This window comes from Tursiops truncatus, chromosome 1, assembly GCF_011762595.2.
Source record: "Tursiops truncatus isolate mTurTru1 chromosome 1, mTurTru1.mat.Y, whole genome shotgun sequence".
NCBI classification, from domain to species: Eukaryota; Metazoa; Chordata; class Mammalia; order Artiodactyla; family Delphinidae; genus Tursiops; species Tursiops truncatus.
Window position 1 is genome coordinate 177,471,138 of NC_047034.1, and position 17,669 is coordinate 177,488,806.

Consider the following 17,669-nt stretch of genomic DNA (forward strand, 5'->3'; position numbering starts at 1 on the left):
ACATTTCTTTAAAGCAAATCTGAAAGAAAACGAATCTAGTCTCTTACATGTATGCTCTGTGATACTTTGGATCTAAGCTAAAACAGTTCATTTGAATTTAGTTGGGATACTTAGACCTCCTATCAGAGTTCTTTGAACTGTGCTTTATTTGTGACGATTTGATTGATTGTCTTCCTTAGTGGACTTCAAGCCTCTGGAGCACAGACCATGCGCTCATTTCCCAGGAGAGTGTCTGACCAATGGGCCTCTGCCATAAATATGTTGAATTAAATGAGTGGCATCTGTGGTAAGAGAGAAAACTAGATTTGGAGCTAGATGATATGGTTCAAATTCTACTTAATAAGTGACATTGGACAAGCTGTGATGTTGGATAAGTTCCTTCCTTTCTCTGAACCTCTGTTTTCTCATGGGTCATATGGGGGTGAATATTTCTCACAGTTGTTAGAAAGATTGGAAGAGAATGATATGAAAGTGCCTGGCACATAGTTTATCAGTGTATTACTGTTATGAATTCAAAGTCCAAGTCTACGGTCTTATGTAGTTGTAGTTATCTTAACAACATCTCTATTTTTTGGTCAACCTGTTCATCTAAGACAATCTTAGGAACTGTGTTAGGAATTATGGTAATTAAATTAGTGGCCAGTATGTTTGACCAGCATTCTTCTTATGCTTTTTGGGTGTTTATATTTTTCTTTACAGTTCTTAAAGTTTTTTAAAAAGCTTTACTTCCATATCGTGTAACATTTGGTGTATGCAGCATTAAATGTTGTTCTTTTCTTGCCAGTCTCTCTAATACAGTGGGATGAGTATGTGTCTGATACAGTGGGATGAGTATGTGTCTGATACAGTGGGATGAGTATGTGTCTGATACAGTGGGATGAGTATGTGTCTGATACAGTGGGATGAGTATGTGTCTGATACAGTGGGATGAGTATGTGTCTGATACAGTGGGATGAGTATGTGTCTGATACAGTGGGATGAGTATGTGTCTGATACAGTGGGATGAGTATGTGTATGTTAATGCTTGTGTTGCTACCACAGCTGCCACCACCGTTGCTGCCTCCTCCCCCTTCCCCTCCTGACCGCTCCCCATATTCACACCACCACTGTGAATAGGAATAAGGTGATGGCCCTTTTTTTAAAAATTTAATTTTATTTACTTACTTATACAGCAGGTTCTTATTAGTTATCCGTTTTATACATATTAGTGTATACATCTCAATCCCAATCTCCCAATTCATCACACCCCTGCCACTTTCCTCCCTTGGTGTCTATACATTTGTTCTCTACATCTGTGTCTCAATTTCTGCCCTGCAAACCGGTTCATCTGTACCATTTTTCTAGGTTCCACATATATGCGTTAATATACGATATTTGTTTTTCTCTTTCTGACTTACTTCACTCTGTATGACAGTCTCTAGATCCATCCACGTCTCTACAAATGACCCAATTTCGTTCCTTTTTATGGCTGAGTAATATTCCATTGTATATATGTACCACATCTTCTTTATCCCTTCGTCTGTCGATGGGCATTTAGGTTGCTTCCATGACCTGGCTATTGCAAATAGTGCTGCAGTGAACATTGGGGTGCATGTTTTTTTTGAATTATGGTTTTCTGTGGATATATGCCCAGTAGTGGGATTGCTGGGTCATATGGTACTTCTATTTTTAGTTTTTTAAGGAACCTCCATACTGTTCTCCATAGTGGCTGTATCAATTCACATTCCCACCAACAGTGCAAGAGGGTTCCCTTTTCTCCACACCCTCTCCAGCATTTATTGTTTGTAGACTTTTTGATGCTGGCCGTTATGACCGGTGTGAGGTGATACCGCATTGTAGTTTTGATTTGCATTTCTCTAATGATTAGTGATGTTGAGCATCCTTTCATGGGTTTGTTGGCAATCTGTATGTCTTCTTTGGAGAAATGTCTGTTTAGGTCTTCTGCCCATTTTTGGATTGGGTTTGTTTGTTTTTCTGATATTGAGCTGCTTGTATATTTTGGAGATTAATCCTTTGTCTGTTGATTCGTTTGCAAATATTTTCTCCCATTCTGAGGGTTGTCTTTTTGTCTTGTTTATAGTCTCCTTTGCTGTGCAAAAGCCTTTAAGTTTCATTAGGTCCCATTTGTTTATTTTTGTTTTTATTTCTATTACTCTAGGAGGTGGGTCAAAAAAGATCTTGCATTTTTGTCATAGCGTGTTCTTCCTATTGTTTTCCTCTAAGAGTTTTATAGTGTCGGGTCTTACATTTAGGTCTCTAATCCACTTTGAGTTTATTTCTGTGTATGGTGCTAGGGAGTGTTCTAATTTCATTCTTTTACATGTAGCTGTCCAGCTTTCCCAGCACCACTTACTGAAGAGACTGTCTTTTCTCCGTTGTATATCCTTGCCTCCTTTGTCCTAGACTAGTTGACCGTAGGCGCTAATGGTCCTGTAGGTGCTAATAAACGCGTAGGTGGGTTTCTCTCTGGACTTTCTTGTTGTGATGGTCCTTTTTTTAAAAAAAGCATTTCCCAGAGACTTCCCGATGGGAACAAAGAGACGTTTAGATGTGCATCATAGACATACTTGCTTGGTCCAAAGCCCCTGTTTTTCTGGGGACACTCCATTCCTGTGTATTATGAAGTTTGATATCCATGTACGGAAAGCCAGCAACATTTTTGGTCGGGAAATTGGCTTAACCTGTGAATACTGCTGCTTTATAAACTGAGGTGGGATTTTAAAAGTAGATTTGTTTCCTAAACTGTCGTGTGTGTGTGTGTGTGTGTGTGTGTGTGTGTGTGTGTGTGTGTGTTGGGTATGGTCCTTACAGCTGTTTTCTTCTTTGCAGCAGGTGATGACAGTAAAACCCATGAGGAGCCTGAGGTGGGATGGAGTTGTGTGCCCTGGGCAGATGTGCTGCATGTCACTACATGATGGGGGTGGGGGAGATCAGGCAAAGAAGAACTTCAGGCAGTGGAACGAGGTCATCGTAGTGCTTTGAAACTAGATCCTTACCCATGTATTATTTAAAAAAAATTTTTTACCAGTTATTTTCTGATGCTGCATATTATTGTATAGAGGCCATATTTACTGACTCCTAGTGTCAGCCTGGAAATTTTTCTTACTCCTTAGCTAGTGTCTAAATTCTTGGTTCTGGACTCTGCATTATATTTAGGGGGACTCTACTGAAAGGAGAGAGGCTTGGGATCCTTTATAATTAACTCACTGTGACCCCTTGAAAGAGCACCTTTATCTCCTCGGCCTTGGTTTCTTCTGTTAAGCTAGAAGGCTGGGATCAGATGGCCTCTGAGGAACCTTCCATCAGAGAAAATTTAGAATATTATGATTCTGGAATTTAATGAATTCCTGTCCTGACCTTTGCATTTGTGTATGAATTTGGAATGTTAACTCTTCCACATGTTGACTGGTTATCTTTTTCTTTTACTTTGAATGAATCCTGAGTTTTGTTCTTCTGGGCAGTTTATCAAGCTTGTTTCAGATGAATTTGCTTTGCGGGGTGGGGCGTGGGGGCGGGTAGCCTTCTGTCACAGGTGACTTGACTTTTCAATAAAGCACTTAGTTGTTATTTATGGCAAAATGGTAGATGAGTTAAAATATTGGAGTCATTTACTCATTTAAAATATCTTTAGTGAGTGCCAGGGGGCTCTGGGAAGTAGTGGTGAGCTAATATCAGACTTGGTTCCTGCCCACAGGGTGCTTTTGGTCAGGATAGCCATGGACAGAAATAATTACACAAATTAAATATAAAATCATGCCTGTGACAAGAGGCTGAAGGAGAGGTAGGTGGTGTTTCGGGAACTCATAACAGAGGAATTACTTCCTGTTCTCGCTCCTGGCAGTGCTTGGAGCTAATAATAGTGATGACTGCTGTGTGACAGGCACTGTGCCTTGCTTTCCATAGATCATCTTTTATTTTTATAGCTGTCTTGCAAAGTAGCCATTATGAACTTGATTTCATAGATGGGCTCAGAGAGGTTGAATTGAGTCCTCAAGATCACACTCAGAGCTGACAGAACCTTGCTACTGACATTTTAATCCAGGTTCCTTTGACTGTGAAGTCTGTGCTCTCCCCCAGGCAACTGAGCATCTAGACTCAGGTGTGTATATCAAGTTCTCGCTCCCGGCTGCGGCAGGGTGCCCAAATCGTGGGACGTCCTGAGGATAGGCAGAGCACAGTGATTTTACTCAGATTTAGGGAAATTTTTTCTACCTTAAAATGAATGGGAATATGTTATGGAGTAGAATATAAAATTTACTTGGATTTTTAAGAAGCTATGTCAGACTTCAAGGAAATTTCAGACTTACTGAAAAGACTGTTTTAGAAATACCTGTCCATGCTGGAGAAATCTGAGAAACCCAGCCTGCCATTCTGGGTTTCCTTGTTGTCAGTCTGACTTTCACTCCTGCCCACCACCCTTGTAAACAGAAGTGATTCTGGTAAATTGCCTTTTGATTTTCCTAAAATTTGGTGTATTTCATTCTGGACCCCCAGTCTGTTATTTCTGTGGTCACTTCTGAATGAGCTAGTAAACAGAGTTTCTAGAATCTTCTTTCTGTTGATCTCTGTCCGTCTTCCTGCTTAACTTGCCACCCTATGGAAAAGATAAGAAGGATCTGCCATCGAGCCTTGCGATCTGAAGGACAGGTGAAGAGAGATTGCATGTGATTTCATTCACCCATGGCAGCAGCCACAGGGGCAGGGTCTGACTCGAGAGTTACTGGTCCCAGCCTTTGGGGAATGGGCCATTATGTTCTGGGTGTGGTTTGTGATGGGAAGTAGCCACGCCGGCTGCCTGTACAAGACCTCTGTTCTACCCCCTTGTGTCTTCTCCCCAGGACCGCATGTCCTTGTCCCTCTTCTTTCCCTGTAGATGCAGGTTCTTGTCGTAAGCAGTCACCGTGATCACATAAAGATACTTGGGGGTCTTAAGCGAACATTCACAGACCCGTGCCTTCCTCACAGCGCCCCCTCTCTTGGGGGGAAGGAGTGGTTCTGCCGAGCGGCCCCTGTCTCCAGCCGACTCGCTCTTCTCCAGAAGCTTCCTCGTCTGGCCAGCTGCCGCCTCATCTTCTTTGCATAGATGCTGCTCCCTTTCTGATATTCACTTGCAGGCTCCCTGCTCCTTTCTGTCCATTCCCTGTTTACTTCTTAGACTAAAACGTTTCCTTGGTAACGGGTTACTTTTCAAAGGGAACATCTTGTCATTTTATTTAATCCACTGCAGCTGAAGAGGACTGAAATATTAAGTTGTAGTTGCCATGGATACTGCTTTGTTACATTGGTTTCTTTTGTATTAGATTTCATATACAATGAATTTCTTTCTATTTTTTTTTAACTCAAGGAATAAACACAGTGGCTTACCATCATTGTTGTAATTTGGCTTCTGGGACTATTTTTTCATATTCCAAAGCAAAGATTTGTAGAATAATGGGGATTAAACTCAGCTGTTTCGAAATATGTATATTATTTACATTAGGGGCACAGAGAAATTCTTCCTTCTTGGTTGTGAGGATGGTGAGTTTTTTTTTTGTTTTTTGGTAGTATGCATCACAGCTAAGGATGTCTCAAAAAGGATGATCCCACTCCAGAGATCCCTAGTAAATACAGAGAAAAAAAGGAATGTGTGACTTAATTCATTGAATCTCGTAGCTTACTAACTGTGGCGTTCTTTCTTCAGCTACTTATTCACCTGTCTACAGTGTATTTTGAGGGAATCTGTTATTTATTCAACTTTTCTCATGTCTGGTTTTCTTTCTTACCCCTAGTCTATCTGTAATACATCACTCAATTAACCTCTTCTTTTGACTTTAAACAACTTGTAATTTTTTAGATTCATAGGAAGTTGCAAGATCCTACAGAGTGTTCCCATGTACCTTTCACTCACTCACCTACTCCTAGGAGGTATGGTATAGAACTCCAGTGTAACATCAGAATCCAGACTTGGGGGACATTAGTATAGTGTGTGAATAGCTCTGTGACATTTTATTTCATGTGTAGCTTTGCAGATCTATTCCATCATCACAAAGATTCTATTCCCTCCCTTCTCCCCCCACCATTCCTAATACCTGGCAACCATCTTTATAATTTTGCCATTTTGACAATGTTATATAAGTTGACCTTTAACTTTGATGGGTTTTCTCTTTTAACATGATTTTCAAACTTTAAAAAAAAACACTTTTTGATTATTTTGTCTTACTTTTGATGCTTGAAACGAACAAAGAAGTGAATTAAGGAAAAGGATATGGCTTCTCATAGTGGTTCTGTTTATAATTAGTTGTGTAATTTTGGTTCAGTAAAATCACTCTGCCATATGGAGTGTGGCTGGGAGCTCTGACTTTGGAGTTAACTAAACTTGAGTTTGAATCCTGCTTTTTCCAACCTGTTAGCTGTGTAATCTTGGGTAATTTCATAAACTCTCTTAGCTTCAGTTTCCTTATCTGTACAGGTAATAATAGCACCTACTTTGCAGGGTCATCCTTAAGGTCAGGTAAGACAGTGTGTGGAGTTTGCTTCGCTCGAAATGCCTGCTACATAGTTAATGTTCAACGTACATGTTAGCTTCTTTATTGATGTTGCAGTTACTCCTGTTATTATTATCTGTTAAGTGGAGCCGTTGCCTCATAGAGTTGTCATGGAAGAATGAAATAATGTATAGAGAGCGCTTCATAAGTGATAACTAGTATTATTTTGCTTCTGTTTGTCATACAAGTATGTGATACCTAAATTTAAGGTAATATAGGTAAAAACCCTGAGGCAAGGATGAAGGTGTGCATAGATGTGTCTTGCATTATCCTGGGATATGACTTCCATCTTTGGTTTCTTATTGCATATGTAGTATCCTTTATCTGACCTTGCTGGGATTTACACTGTCCTTGGTCTTGATTTTCCTTCTTTAATTGAAGGCTACCCTGGTTTTGCCCAGACCTGCTGTGTTAATTAGGTAATGCTCTACATCAAGCAGAAACCTTCTTAGTAACTATGTTTTAAACACAAGATAGAATAAGATCTGAATTTCTGTGAATAACACTACTAGTGCTCTGATTAATATCAAAATATGAATTAATACATGGAAATGAGATAATACTGTAAGAGCGCCCAGAACAGATAGAAAGTACTTAACACGTTAGCTATTGTTACTAATTGAAGGATTAACCTGGCGTTTTCTAGATTAGGGACCTTTTGAATTTGAGCCTCCAGTATGTTTTTTAGAATTTATTCCAGTGACTGTTTATTGGACAGTGACCCCCAAGTTAATCCCAGTCTCCATGACTTCAGAAAGTGGCTCCAGACTTTACTTTGTTTTCCATTAATATGGATGCAATCAGCGTCCATTCTCTTCGTGTGAACTTCTCTGTGTAACAGCGTCGTAGTTCTTAAGCAGGTTACATGCGTAAATGTCTCGTTTCTTCAACACAAATATAATATTTCACATTGATGGGCTGGAGTGAGGAAGAAATGTATGTAAACGAACAGGGGAGCAAGTATTACAAAACAGGAAACAAGTCAATCCTCCTAGTTAGTTAGCCTCCAGTATTTTCTGAAGTTCTTAATGTATAATAATCAGTGCTTCTCACAGCTGGTTTGTGGGCCCCATTATTAATTTCATCAGATCCCGACCCTTGAGTTCCTGTCTTTGCAGTATTTGTTATGATGAAACGGGAAGCACCATGGAAGACTTCTGGTGCACACCAAAGGACACGCATTGTTTGTTGGAGTTAGAAGCTTAACTAGCTGCTTCTTTCATGGAACACCATTTTTATCTGAGAGAATAACTGATAAACTGTGTTCACTCACTTGGGTAATTGGTGGACATTTTCTTGAAAATGAACGAACGCAGTGAGCCTGCCATTTCAAGGCAAACCAGCTGATAGTATTTTGCCAATGCAAGATTGGAGCTTTCAAGTAAATAATTAGAATTTTGAAAAACTCGTACCCACCACTCTGAGTTTGACAGCTTCTGTACGTACACAGGCTCTTGTTGTGAGATGTGTGGTGATATTAATGAATGTGATTATGTTTTTTAAATTGTATAGTTAACTGTGTTAATATTTGGAAGATCTGCAAAACTTAGTGAGTGTGAATATTTTCCATCTAACCAATGCATGACAAAATCATGGGTGGAAGATCCATTCAAAGGCCAAGACAGACCAACAGATTTTAATGTACAAGAATCCAAAAGATCATTGATAAGATTTTAGGTTAACATTGTGCAAAAGACCTTTAAGAAACAGTCACATGTTGGGTTTTGGTGTAGTATCAAAAAGCCTATTCACATAATCTTCCCTTGCCCAGTTATATATCTGTGTGAGGTTCGATTTTTTTTTCATGTACTGTAACCAAAAGAATGTACTGTAACATATTGCGTGTAGAGAAGCAGATGTGAGAATCCAGCTGTCTTCTACGGAGTCTGATCCTAAGGAGATTTGCAAAAATGTAAAACGTTGCCTCTGTTTTCACTGTTTTTTGTGGAAATACAATTATTTTTCGTAAGGGTATATTTGATTGTTAAATATTGTTATTTAAGCCTATTGTTATTTTAAAATAAATAAATAAGTAAACATTTTGAAATCTCTCAAAAATACAGTTTCCTTGAGATACTCAATAGAGTATAAAGGTGTTAGACCAAAAAGTTTGAGATTTGCTGTGTTAAGTAAAAGGAAAAATGTAGTAGTCAGCGTATCATCATTAAGAGTGTTTTCTATAAGCTGTTGATACTGCATTTAAAGAATAATTCTTGGTGATTTTTATCAAGTTTTGCATCCTAGCAGTCTAGAAATATTCATGTAACCAAGGAATTTTCAATTTGTCCTGAATGAGTAATAATGCCAGACAGGTACTGTATTAGATCTGGGGGATATAAAAAGTGAATTAAATCTCTCTTTCTGTACTCTCCAGTCCCAGAGTGGGTGGAGGTAGATGTCCAAATTAGTCATAGCAGAGTGCCACCCACTAACATGAGGTGAGAACCACAGAAGGGGCACTCGGGCTGGGAAGCGGCAGGTGAGGACCCTTGAATGTAGAGTTTGGCTGCTGTCAGAAGAAGGGAGGGCTGAGATTGTTCCTTGGATTCCAGATATAGCTGGATACTGGCACTTCCCCAGGAGGAAGGCTACTTTTTCTTTTCATCTTTAGTTCATATACTGACAGTTTTTCTGTCAGATGCATCCAGTTTTCTCTAATAGGGTGTATATTGCTATCTACCTCTTTTCTCTTAGACCTAAAAAATATTTCTGCCATTTATTCTATATTTGGGAGTACCTGGATATGGTCGGCTAATGCCATTGTCTGCTTACCTTGCATCTTAATCCTGCTCAAAACTAACTTCGTTGTATCTCTTGCTAGGAGACCCTAATATTTAAAAATTGCATATGATGAATACTTTTGTTGTAAAAATTGATTTTTAATTTTAAAAGGTTCTTTGTGTTATTTTGTGCTTTTCAGTCTACTCATTAATAAGTACCCTTCATTGACATAAAAGAGAGAAACAGATTTCTAATCTTGGCTGTTAAGATACTCCAGCACGTTTTTTAGTCTCACTTGTATCATTATTAGCAGTATTAATAATTACTAGTATCCTGTTTTTATACAAATAAGTGGTATATAAGCAGTTCTATTCAATAAGGTGTTTGGGGGGTTTATTGTGGTACAGTTTTGACCTAAATATGATAATACTGGTTAATTAAAATATTAAAAGAAAAAAACAAAAACGCATGCAAAAAATTAAAATAAAAATGAACCAGGAATGTCTGTCCTGGAATCAGCAAGGACTTCGCAGTGTGTGTAGCGGTGATGGGGAGATGCTTCCGTAACCAACCGCTCGGAGACCGTGTAGAAGCACGTGGAAGTTGAGCTGTGGGCGCACGTTGCTGGACGGGGCTGTGGCTGAAGCTTTCTGAGGTGATGCGTTTTGGCCAGACCTCCTTGGAGGCAGGCAAGCATCTGGGGAGTGTTTAGAAATGAAGGAGAGAGCTAGGCTTGGCAGCTATGTTTTGCTCATAGCTGGTTACGAAACAGAAAGGCATGAGCTGGAAGGGAAATAGTGGGTAACACTGACGGCTTGTTTTTTTTTAAAGAAGTGCTCAGATTAAAATAGCCTCCTGGCCCGTGTGACTCCTCTGCATACCTCCTAAAACAGCTTCTCCTAATCCCTGCATAAACTCATGGGAATGTCAGCTCTGCCTTTCAACACCCATTTCCCTACGCACGAGACCAGGGTGGCTTGTGAGTTAAAGGTCGCTCCTCACAGGAGCTTTTCTCCCACCACAGCCCCTCTTTTTCAGTTTCCCGCCTTGGTGGGGTTCTGGTCCCACTTGGGAAGCCCTCTCTTGCCTGCTGTTGTGCCCCTCATGTCCTTCAGGGGTCTCTCTGGAACTTAACCTCTTCATGGACTGTCTCCTCTTGAAGCCCGCCTAATTTTGATCACTTCCCTTAGCATTTTTACTCTGTTTCTCCTGAAATGTATTGGGCTTATGAGTGGAGCGATTGGACCAGATCTGGTGTTTGGGACATGGCTGCTACCTTCCCAGGTAGATGGACTGTAAGCTCCTTAAGGCTTAGACCATTTTCTTTTTGTTAGTCTTCTCTCTTCCTTTGTCATATCTGCTGCCCACTTTGCCAAAATAAGACTCTTCGCGAGAAAAATGGTCGGATTAAAAGAAGAAAGTGCTGGACCTGAAGGAAATAATAGTTTTCCAGAATTCATTTTAACAGCGTCAAAGCTAATGGTGGGGGTATCAGATCCATGGGAGAAGAATAAGAGTCTGTGCTTCCTCTTTGGTCTTGGCTGCCTTATTATGCTCTTCAGCTCGGTCCAGGTCGACAGATAATCATAGAACAGCTCTCACCATGGAAAAGCCTACTCTTCAGCGCTAGTGAAAATTCACAGGTGACTGTACAGCGCAGTAAGGCCTTGTCACTGGGCACGGAAAGCGTTTTCCTAAGAGGGTCAACAGATGGTCATGATGGTCATCGAGGGTAACAGGGAGCTCTGGGCACTGAGCTCTGGGAGGCCGAGGTCTGCGTTTCTTTGTCCACCACTGTGTACCCGCTGCATGCCCTGTGCAAGGCCCAGGATGCAAAGACCTTCGATGAATATTTCCTGAAGGAGTGAAAGGGAAAAGATACCCCACACTTTTGGGGGTGTGTGAGGTGACATGGGGAGGAAATCAAGAAAGGTTTCAGTGAAATGGTGGTTTTTAGAAGGACCCTGGTTGGTTTGGATTTGGAGCGAGGGAGAGTGAGCATAGCAAGTGCAGTAAGAATGACACGGAAATGAGATGGGTCTTTCACCTCCTGGACCTGCTGGGCTCATGCCCCCACACGCTTTACATCTCTGCTCAATTTCACTTTATTAATAAGGCCTTTTCTGACTATCCTGTATAAAGAACTGTAAAAGTTCATCATTTACCACCCCTTTAATTCCTTGACCCTTTTCATCATCTGACCTATTATTTGTTTCTTTTTTTTTTTTTTACCCAAATTAGAATAAAAGTTCCAGTAAGGCAGGAATATTGTTTTTTTTTTTTTTTTTCCTTCATTGCTTTATCCCCAACACTTAGGGCAGTTCCTGGCTTGCAGTTGGTACTTAATAAATATTTGTTGAATGAATGAATGCATGAGCCAGTGTGTGTGCTAGGAATCATAAGCTATCTTGTCTATATTTTAATAAGGTTTATCGTAGGGCACCCTGAAATATTTTGAAAAGAAGAAACATGTATTGGGATTGTACTGTAGGAATGTTCATCTCTCTGCAGGGTGAAAGAACGATGGTATAGATACTCAAGACAGGGAGTTACAGTAGAGGGGTTTCTAGAAGAAACGGTTTTAGAGATGCGTGTGGGGTTAGGGGAGCACACATGTACAGGGCGGCATTAGCAACAGTGGGGAAGCTAATTCTTCCTGAGTTATCCCTCACTTACTTCAAGTGAGTTGTTTTCCTTGAAGAACGTGTGCATGTTCATGTCAAAACTATATTATGCTAACCTGATCTGCTCTTTTCATGACAGGAGGCTGAACAGTACCCAGGGAGAAATTCGTGTTGGTCCTAGCCATCAGGTAAAGCAAACTTTAGTAGCTTCTTTAATAGGTTTTTATTTCTTATTATTCAACTGGCCCTTTATTCTGTTGAGCAGCAGCTTAGAACTGTTATGCTGTTTGGAATTTTATATAAATGCAGAGATTTATTTTTTTAAGATCACCACATTCATTTAAAAAATTGTGGTAAAATATATGTAATATAGGGGCTTCCTTGGTGGCGCAGTGGTTGAGAGTCTGCCTGCTGATACAGGGGACACGGGTTCGTGCCCCGGTCCGGGAAGATCCCACATGCCGCGGAGCAGCTGGGCCCGTGAGCCATGGCCGCTGAGCCTTCGCGTCCGGAGCCTGTGCTCCGCAACGAGCAGTGAGAGGCCCGCGTACCGCCAAAAAAAAAAAAAAAAAAAAAGTGTGTGTGTGTGTGTGTGTGTGTGTGTGTGTGTGTGTGTGTGTGTGTATATATATATATATGTAATATAAAATGCACCATTCTGACCATTTTTAAGTGAATAGTTCAGTGCCCTTAAGTACATTCATATTGTTGTGCAACCATCACTAGCATCCACCTGCAGAACCTTTTCATCTTCCCAGTCTGAAACGCGGTGTCCATTAAACAGTCACTACTCATTATCCTCTCCCCTCATTCCCTTGCAGCCTCCCTTCTACTTTCTGTATCCATGAATTTGACAACTCAATGGAATGACCCAGTATTTGCCCTTCTGTGTATGGCTTATTTTCTTACCATAATATCTTCAAGGTGCTCCCATATTGTAGCATGTATCAGAATTTAATTTCCTTTTAAGGCTGAATTATTCATTGTATATATGTCTGTTCATCTCTCGATGAACATTTGGTCACTGCCTACTTTCATTGTAACTTTTTTTTTTTTTTTGCGGTACGCGGGCCTCTCACTGTTGTGGCCTCTCCCGTTGTGGAACACAGGCTCCAGACGCGCAGGCTCAGCAGCCATGGCTCACGGGCCCAGCCGCTCCGCGGCATGTGGGATCTTCCCGGACCAGGGCACGAACCCACGTCCCCTGCATCGGCAGGCGGACTCTCAACCACTGTGCCACCAGGGAAGCCCAGCAGTTTCTTAATATTCAGGTGTCTGCTATATCCAGATTTCCCTAAGTGTCTCCCTCCCTCCCTCCCTCCCTCCATCCGTCCACCCATCCCAGGATTAAATCTAGAGATTTAATCACATTCTAGTTCGGTACCCTGCCCCTGGCAAGAATACTTTTGGGTGGTGCTATATAGTCTATCAGGCACATGTGTGTCTCTTAATGATGGTTTTCAGCCATTGCTTGTTACTTAGATTCACTGTCTAATTGGACCTGTTACTTAGATCTACCCTTTAAAATGCTGATACTCTAATCCTATCATTCCTTCATTAGCTGACCAACTGTCCCCTTGTCAACTTTTGTTTCCCTGAAACACATAGGAAAGGCAGGATAAATGCTTGACTCTTTCCCTCTTTTTACTGGTTGGTTCCCCAACATCTTCCAGTAGTCATCAGTGGATTTAAAATTACTTATCTGGGCTTCCCTGGGGGCACGGTGGTTAAGAATCTTCCTGCCAGTGCAGGGGACACGGGTTTGAACCCTGGTCCGGGAAGATCCCACATGCCGCAGAGCAAGTAAGCCAGTGCGCCACAACTGCTGAGCCTGTGCTCTAGAGCCCACGAGCCACAACTACTGAGCCTGCGTGCCACAACTACTGAAGCCCGTGGGCCTAGAGCCCGTGCTCCACAACAAGAGAAGCGATGAGAAGCCCGCACACCGCAATGAAGAGTAGCCCCCACTCGCCGCAACTAGAGAAAAGCCTGCACGCAGCAACAAAGACCCAACGCAGCCATAAATACATAAATAAATTTATTAAAGAAAAAAATAAAAAACTCCCTTTAAAAAAAATTACTTATCTGCTAACCAATTGCTGTTACTCTTACTGATGATTAAATTATCCATTCGTGGGCTAGTAGGCGCCTCTTCCTGCTGTCTTCTGTGTCCTTTTAACTCGACCCCTGTGGTCTTTGGTAGAGTATTTTATCTAGTATGACATGATTTTTTTTGTTTTGTTTGTTTTTTTACTGGAGTATAATTGCTTTACAATGGTGTGTTAGTTTCTGCTTTATAACAAAGTGAATCAGTTATACATATACATATGTTCCCATATCTCTTCCCTCTTGCGTCTCTCTCCCTCCCACCCTCCCTATCCCACCCCTCCAGGCAGTCACAAAGCACCGAGCTGATCTCCCTGTGCTATGCGGCTGCTTCCCACTAGCTATCTACCTTACGTTTGGTAGTGTATATATGTAGTATAACATGATTTTAATGTCTCATTATGTATGTTCCCTGCCCTAGGTCTAGAACTAAATTTTTCTAATGAGTCCTCATTGTTTTAGAGGAAAGTGACATTTTTTGAGTGGCTGCTGCCCAGTCATTATTACTGGGTTAGTTACTGTTTCCAGGCCTCTTCAGGGAACAGATTAGGAAATATGCTTCCCCCCCCCCCTTTTTTAATGATAAAACGTATCGTGGTTTCTTTCTGATGCTTCTAATTCAAATTCAGAACAGGCCTTATATTTAATCCTTATAGATGAAATTTTCTTTCATCTGTATCTGTATCTTTTCCCCATGTCTCAAAACCAATTTCTAAATGACACCAAAATAATTATTCATTTGCTTCAATCCCATAATACATATATAGCAGCTCAGAATAACAGTACTTGCACTGCTACAAACAATATGATTATTGGAAACAGCTTTATAGATTTTTTTTTTCTGGCCTTCGAATATATCCCACTAAGTCTATATAGGCAAATTAGTATGTTTCAAAGTTACCTGAAATGATTCCTAGAGAGGAACAAACACAAAACATAGCTAGGTGGATTTATTTGATTTTGCTCTAGAGTTTTTAAGGGATTGTTTTTCTTTAAACTTAATTTTGTTTTTATAATTATGTAAAATACAAGGCTCCAAATCAAACGTGCAAATGAAGTGTGTTCAGAAAGTTCACCTTTTTGCCCTGTCCCCTCCACGTGCTCCCTCCCTCCCTGGTGGATAATTGTTTAGTGTTTTTAATTGAAGGTTTTGATCTATCATTCTTATTTTTATTCCCCCAGCCCCACGTTCTTAGATAGTGGTAGCATAATAAAAACACCTTCACCACCTTTCTTTGACCTTCTGACAATATCTCCTGTGTTCCCTCCATAGCAATAGGTAGAGCTCCTTCTCGTTTTCTTCTGCCACTTTCTGGGACCCCACTGCATAGGTGGAGCAGTTTATTCTTCCAGCCCTCATTGTTGGGCGTTTGCACTGTTTCCAGTCATTTGCTGTTACAAGTAATAATGTGATGAATAGCTTATGCATAAAGATTTTTATTTTGCCAACTTATCTTTGGGAGATTATATTATCCCCAGAAGGGCGATGGCTGGCTTAGAGGGCACATGTAATTCTTAGGGTATTACAGAGTTCCCCTCCGTAGAGATTGTACCATTTTGCTTTCTCGTACTAGCGACTTATATGAGTGCAAACATGCAGCCTTGTGTATTGTCACACTTTGGCATTTATGTCAATCTGATAGATCGGAAATGGTCTCTCGCTGTCATTAATTGGCATGTCTCTTATCAGCAAAGTCGACCATCTTTTCCTATGAGTAAGAGCCATTCTCATTTCCTTTTCTGTAAGCTAATTGTATTTCTAGTCCATTTTTTCTCTAGGGGATTGGTCCTTCCCCACAGCAATAGTATTTTAAATAAATAAATAAAATATTTATTTATTTATTGCTGGCTGGCTGGCAGGCTGGTTGGCTGTGTTGGGATTTTGTTGCTGTGCGCGGGCTTTCTCTAGTTGCGGCGAGCGGGGGCTATTCTTCGTTGCAGTGCGCAGGCTTCCTATTGCGGTGGCTTCTCGTTGTGGAGCATGGGCTCTAGGCGCGCAGGCTTCAGTAGTTGTGGAGCATGGGCTCAGTAGTTGTGGCTCGCGGGCTCTAGAGTGCAGGCTCAGAAGTTGTGGTGCATGGGATTAGTTGCTCCGCGGCATGTGGGATCTTCCCTGACCAGGGCTCGAACCCCTGTCCCCTGCATTGGCAGGCAGATTCTCAACCCCACTGCACCACCAGGGAAGACCCAGCAATAGTATTTTTTAATTAACAAACAACTATTGGAGAGCTGCTACACCAGCTACTGTACTTGGTGCAGGGGAAACAGCTCAGTACAAATGTCAAAGACCTTTTGATATGAGTAGCTATTGTGTTTTAATTTTATTCCCATGCCATCACTGTTTATTAAGCAGAACTAATTGTGACCCCCACTTAAATGTGAAACATGTCAGTACTGAATTAGGGAAGAGCATCGTTGTTTGGGGGAGGTCAGCACTTGATACACAGCAAGAGGCCTCAGAGGTAGCCTGTGACGCAGAAATTGCGAACCCGTAGCCTGCCAGCCGCGTGGCCTACTAATACTGTGTTTTGCCACACAGTTGTTTTTAAAACTTGAATAGCCAACATTTAAAACCATGAGCTTTCACATTGAAGTCAAGATTTCTGGACTTTGGAAAAAAACTGGAGGATGTGCAAACAGAGGTTCTCATTCCTGCACAGCAGCATTCCCCAGATGGGGACTCTCTCTCTTCATTTCACCCTGATTCCCTTCACTTCTTGGTACCTAATGCCTGCATGCCCAGTTTGGGAGCCGCTGTCACATGTGGCATTGAGCACTTGAAATGTGGCTAGTCGGAATTGGGATGTAGTGTTCTGTTTACTGAGGACAGTAGAACATTGAAAGTGGAACATGAGGCCCTCGTTTTATTTCCATTGGCTGCACACTCTGCCTGCTTCATTCATTTACAGTTTCTGCCTAGGTTCTGTGGACACTGGAGCTTTTAATTTAAAATATTAGACTAATGTGACCTTGTTCGTAATTTGAGAAAATAAGAACATGTGTGTTTTGCAGATGGTTGACTTTTCTTAGGCCTCTGAGTAGTCACAGCACCCATTTACACTTTCTCTGCCCCAGCAGTGGAAGATGAGAAAATGCTGGAGGTGTTTGAATCTCTAGCAGAATTGACTTAGAATCTTGGTTGTTGAGCACTGTTGTTCAAATCCTTCAAAAAAATTGTTAATTGAGGTGTACCTTATGTACAGTGACCTGTTGATATCTTGTGTATACTGTTCAGTCTGCTGTGACAATTCATAGCAAGGCACAGAACATGTGTCATCCCAGAAAGTTCCTTCCTGCCCTTCTCAAGAAGTCCTCTCCTCCTGAAAGCACTGCTCATCTAATTTCCATCACCATCATTTTAGTTCAGCTATGTTTTTTAAATAAATAAATTAATTAATTAATTAATAATTTATGGCTGTGTTGGGTCTTCATTGCTGTGCGCGGGCTTTCTCTAGTTGTGGGGACTGCACGAGTGGGGACTACTCTTCATAGCGGTGTGCAGGCTTCTCATTGCGGTGGCTTCTCTTGTTGCAGAGCACGGGCTCTAGGGCACGTGGGCTCAGTAGTTGTGGCACATGGGCTTAGTTGCTCTGCGGCATGTAGGATCTTCCCGGACCTGGGCTCGAACCCATGTCCCCTGCGTTGGCAGGCGGATTGTTAACCACTGCGCCACCAGGGAAGTCCCTTCAGCTGT

At 41.3% G+C, this 17,669-nt stretch overlaps 1 protein-coding gene across 6 annotated transcripts in view; it reads left to right on the forward strand.

The window, feature by feature from the left end:
* RERE (arginine-glutamic acid dipeptide repeats) overlaps nt 1–17,669 on the forward strand; it is a 428,266-nt gene that overhangs the window by 285,749 nt on the left and 124,848 nt on the right. For all 6 annotated transcript variants that reach the window (XM_033843759.2, XM_033843770.2, XM_033843768.2 and 3 more), the window contains one exon: nt 12,009–12,057. In XM_033843759.2, coding sequence (XP_033699650.1) covers nt 12,009–12,057 — 49 coding nt within the window. The remainder of the gene's footprint in view (nt 1–12,008; nt 12,058–17,669) is intronic.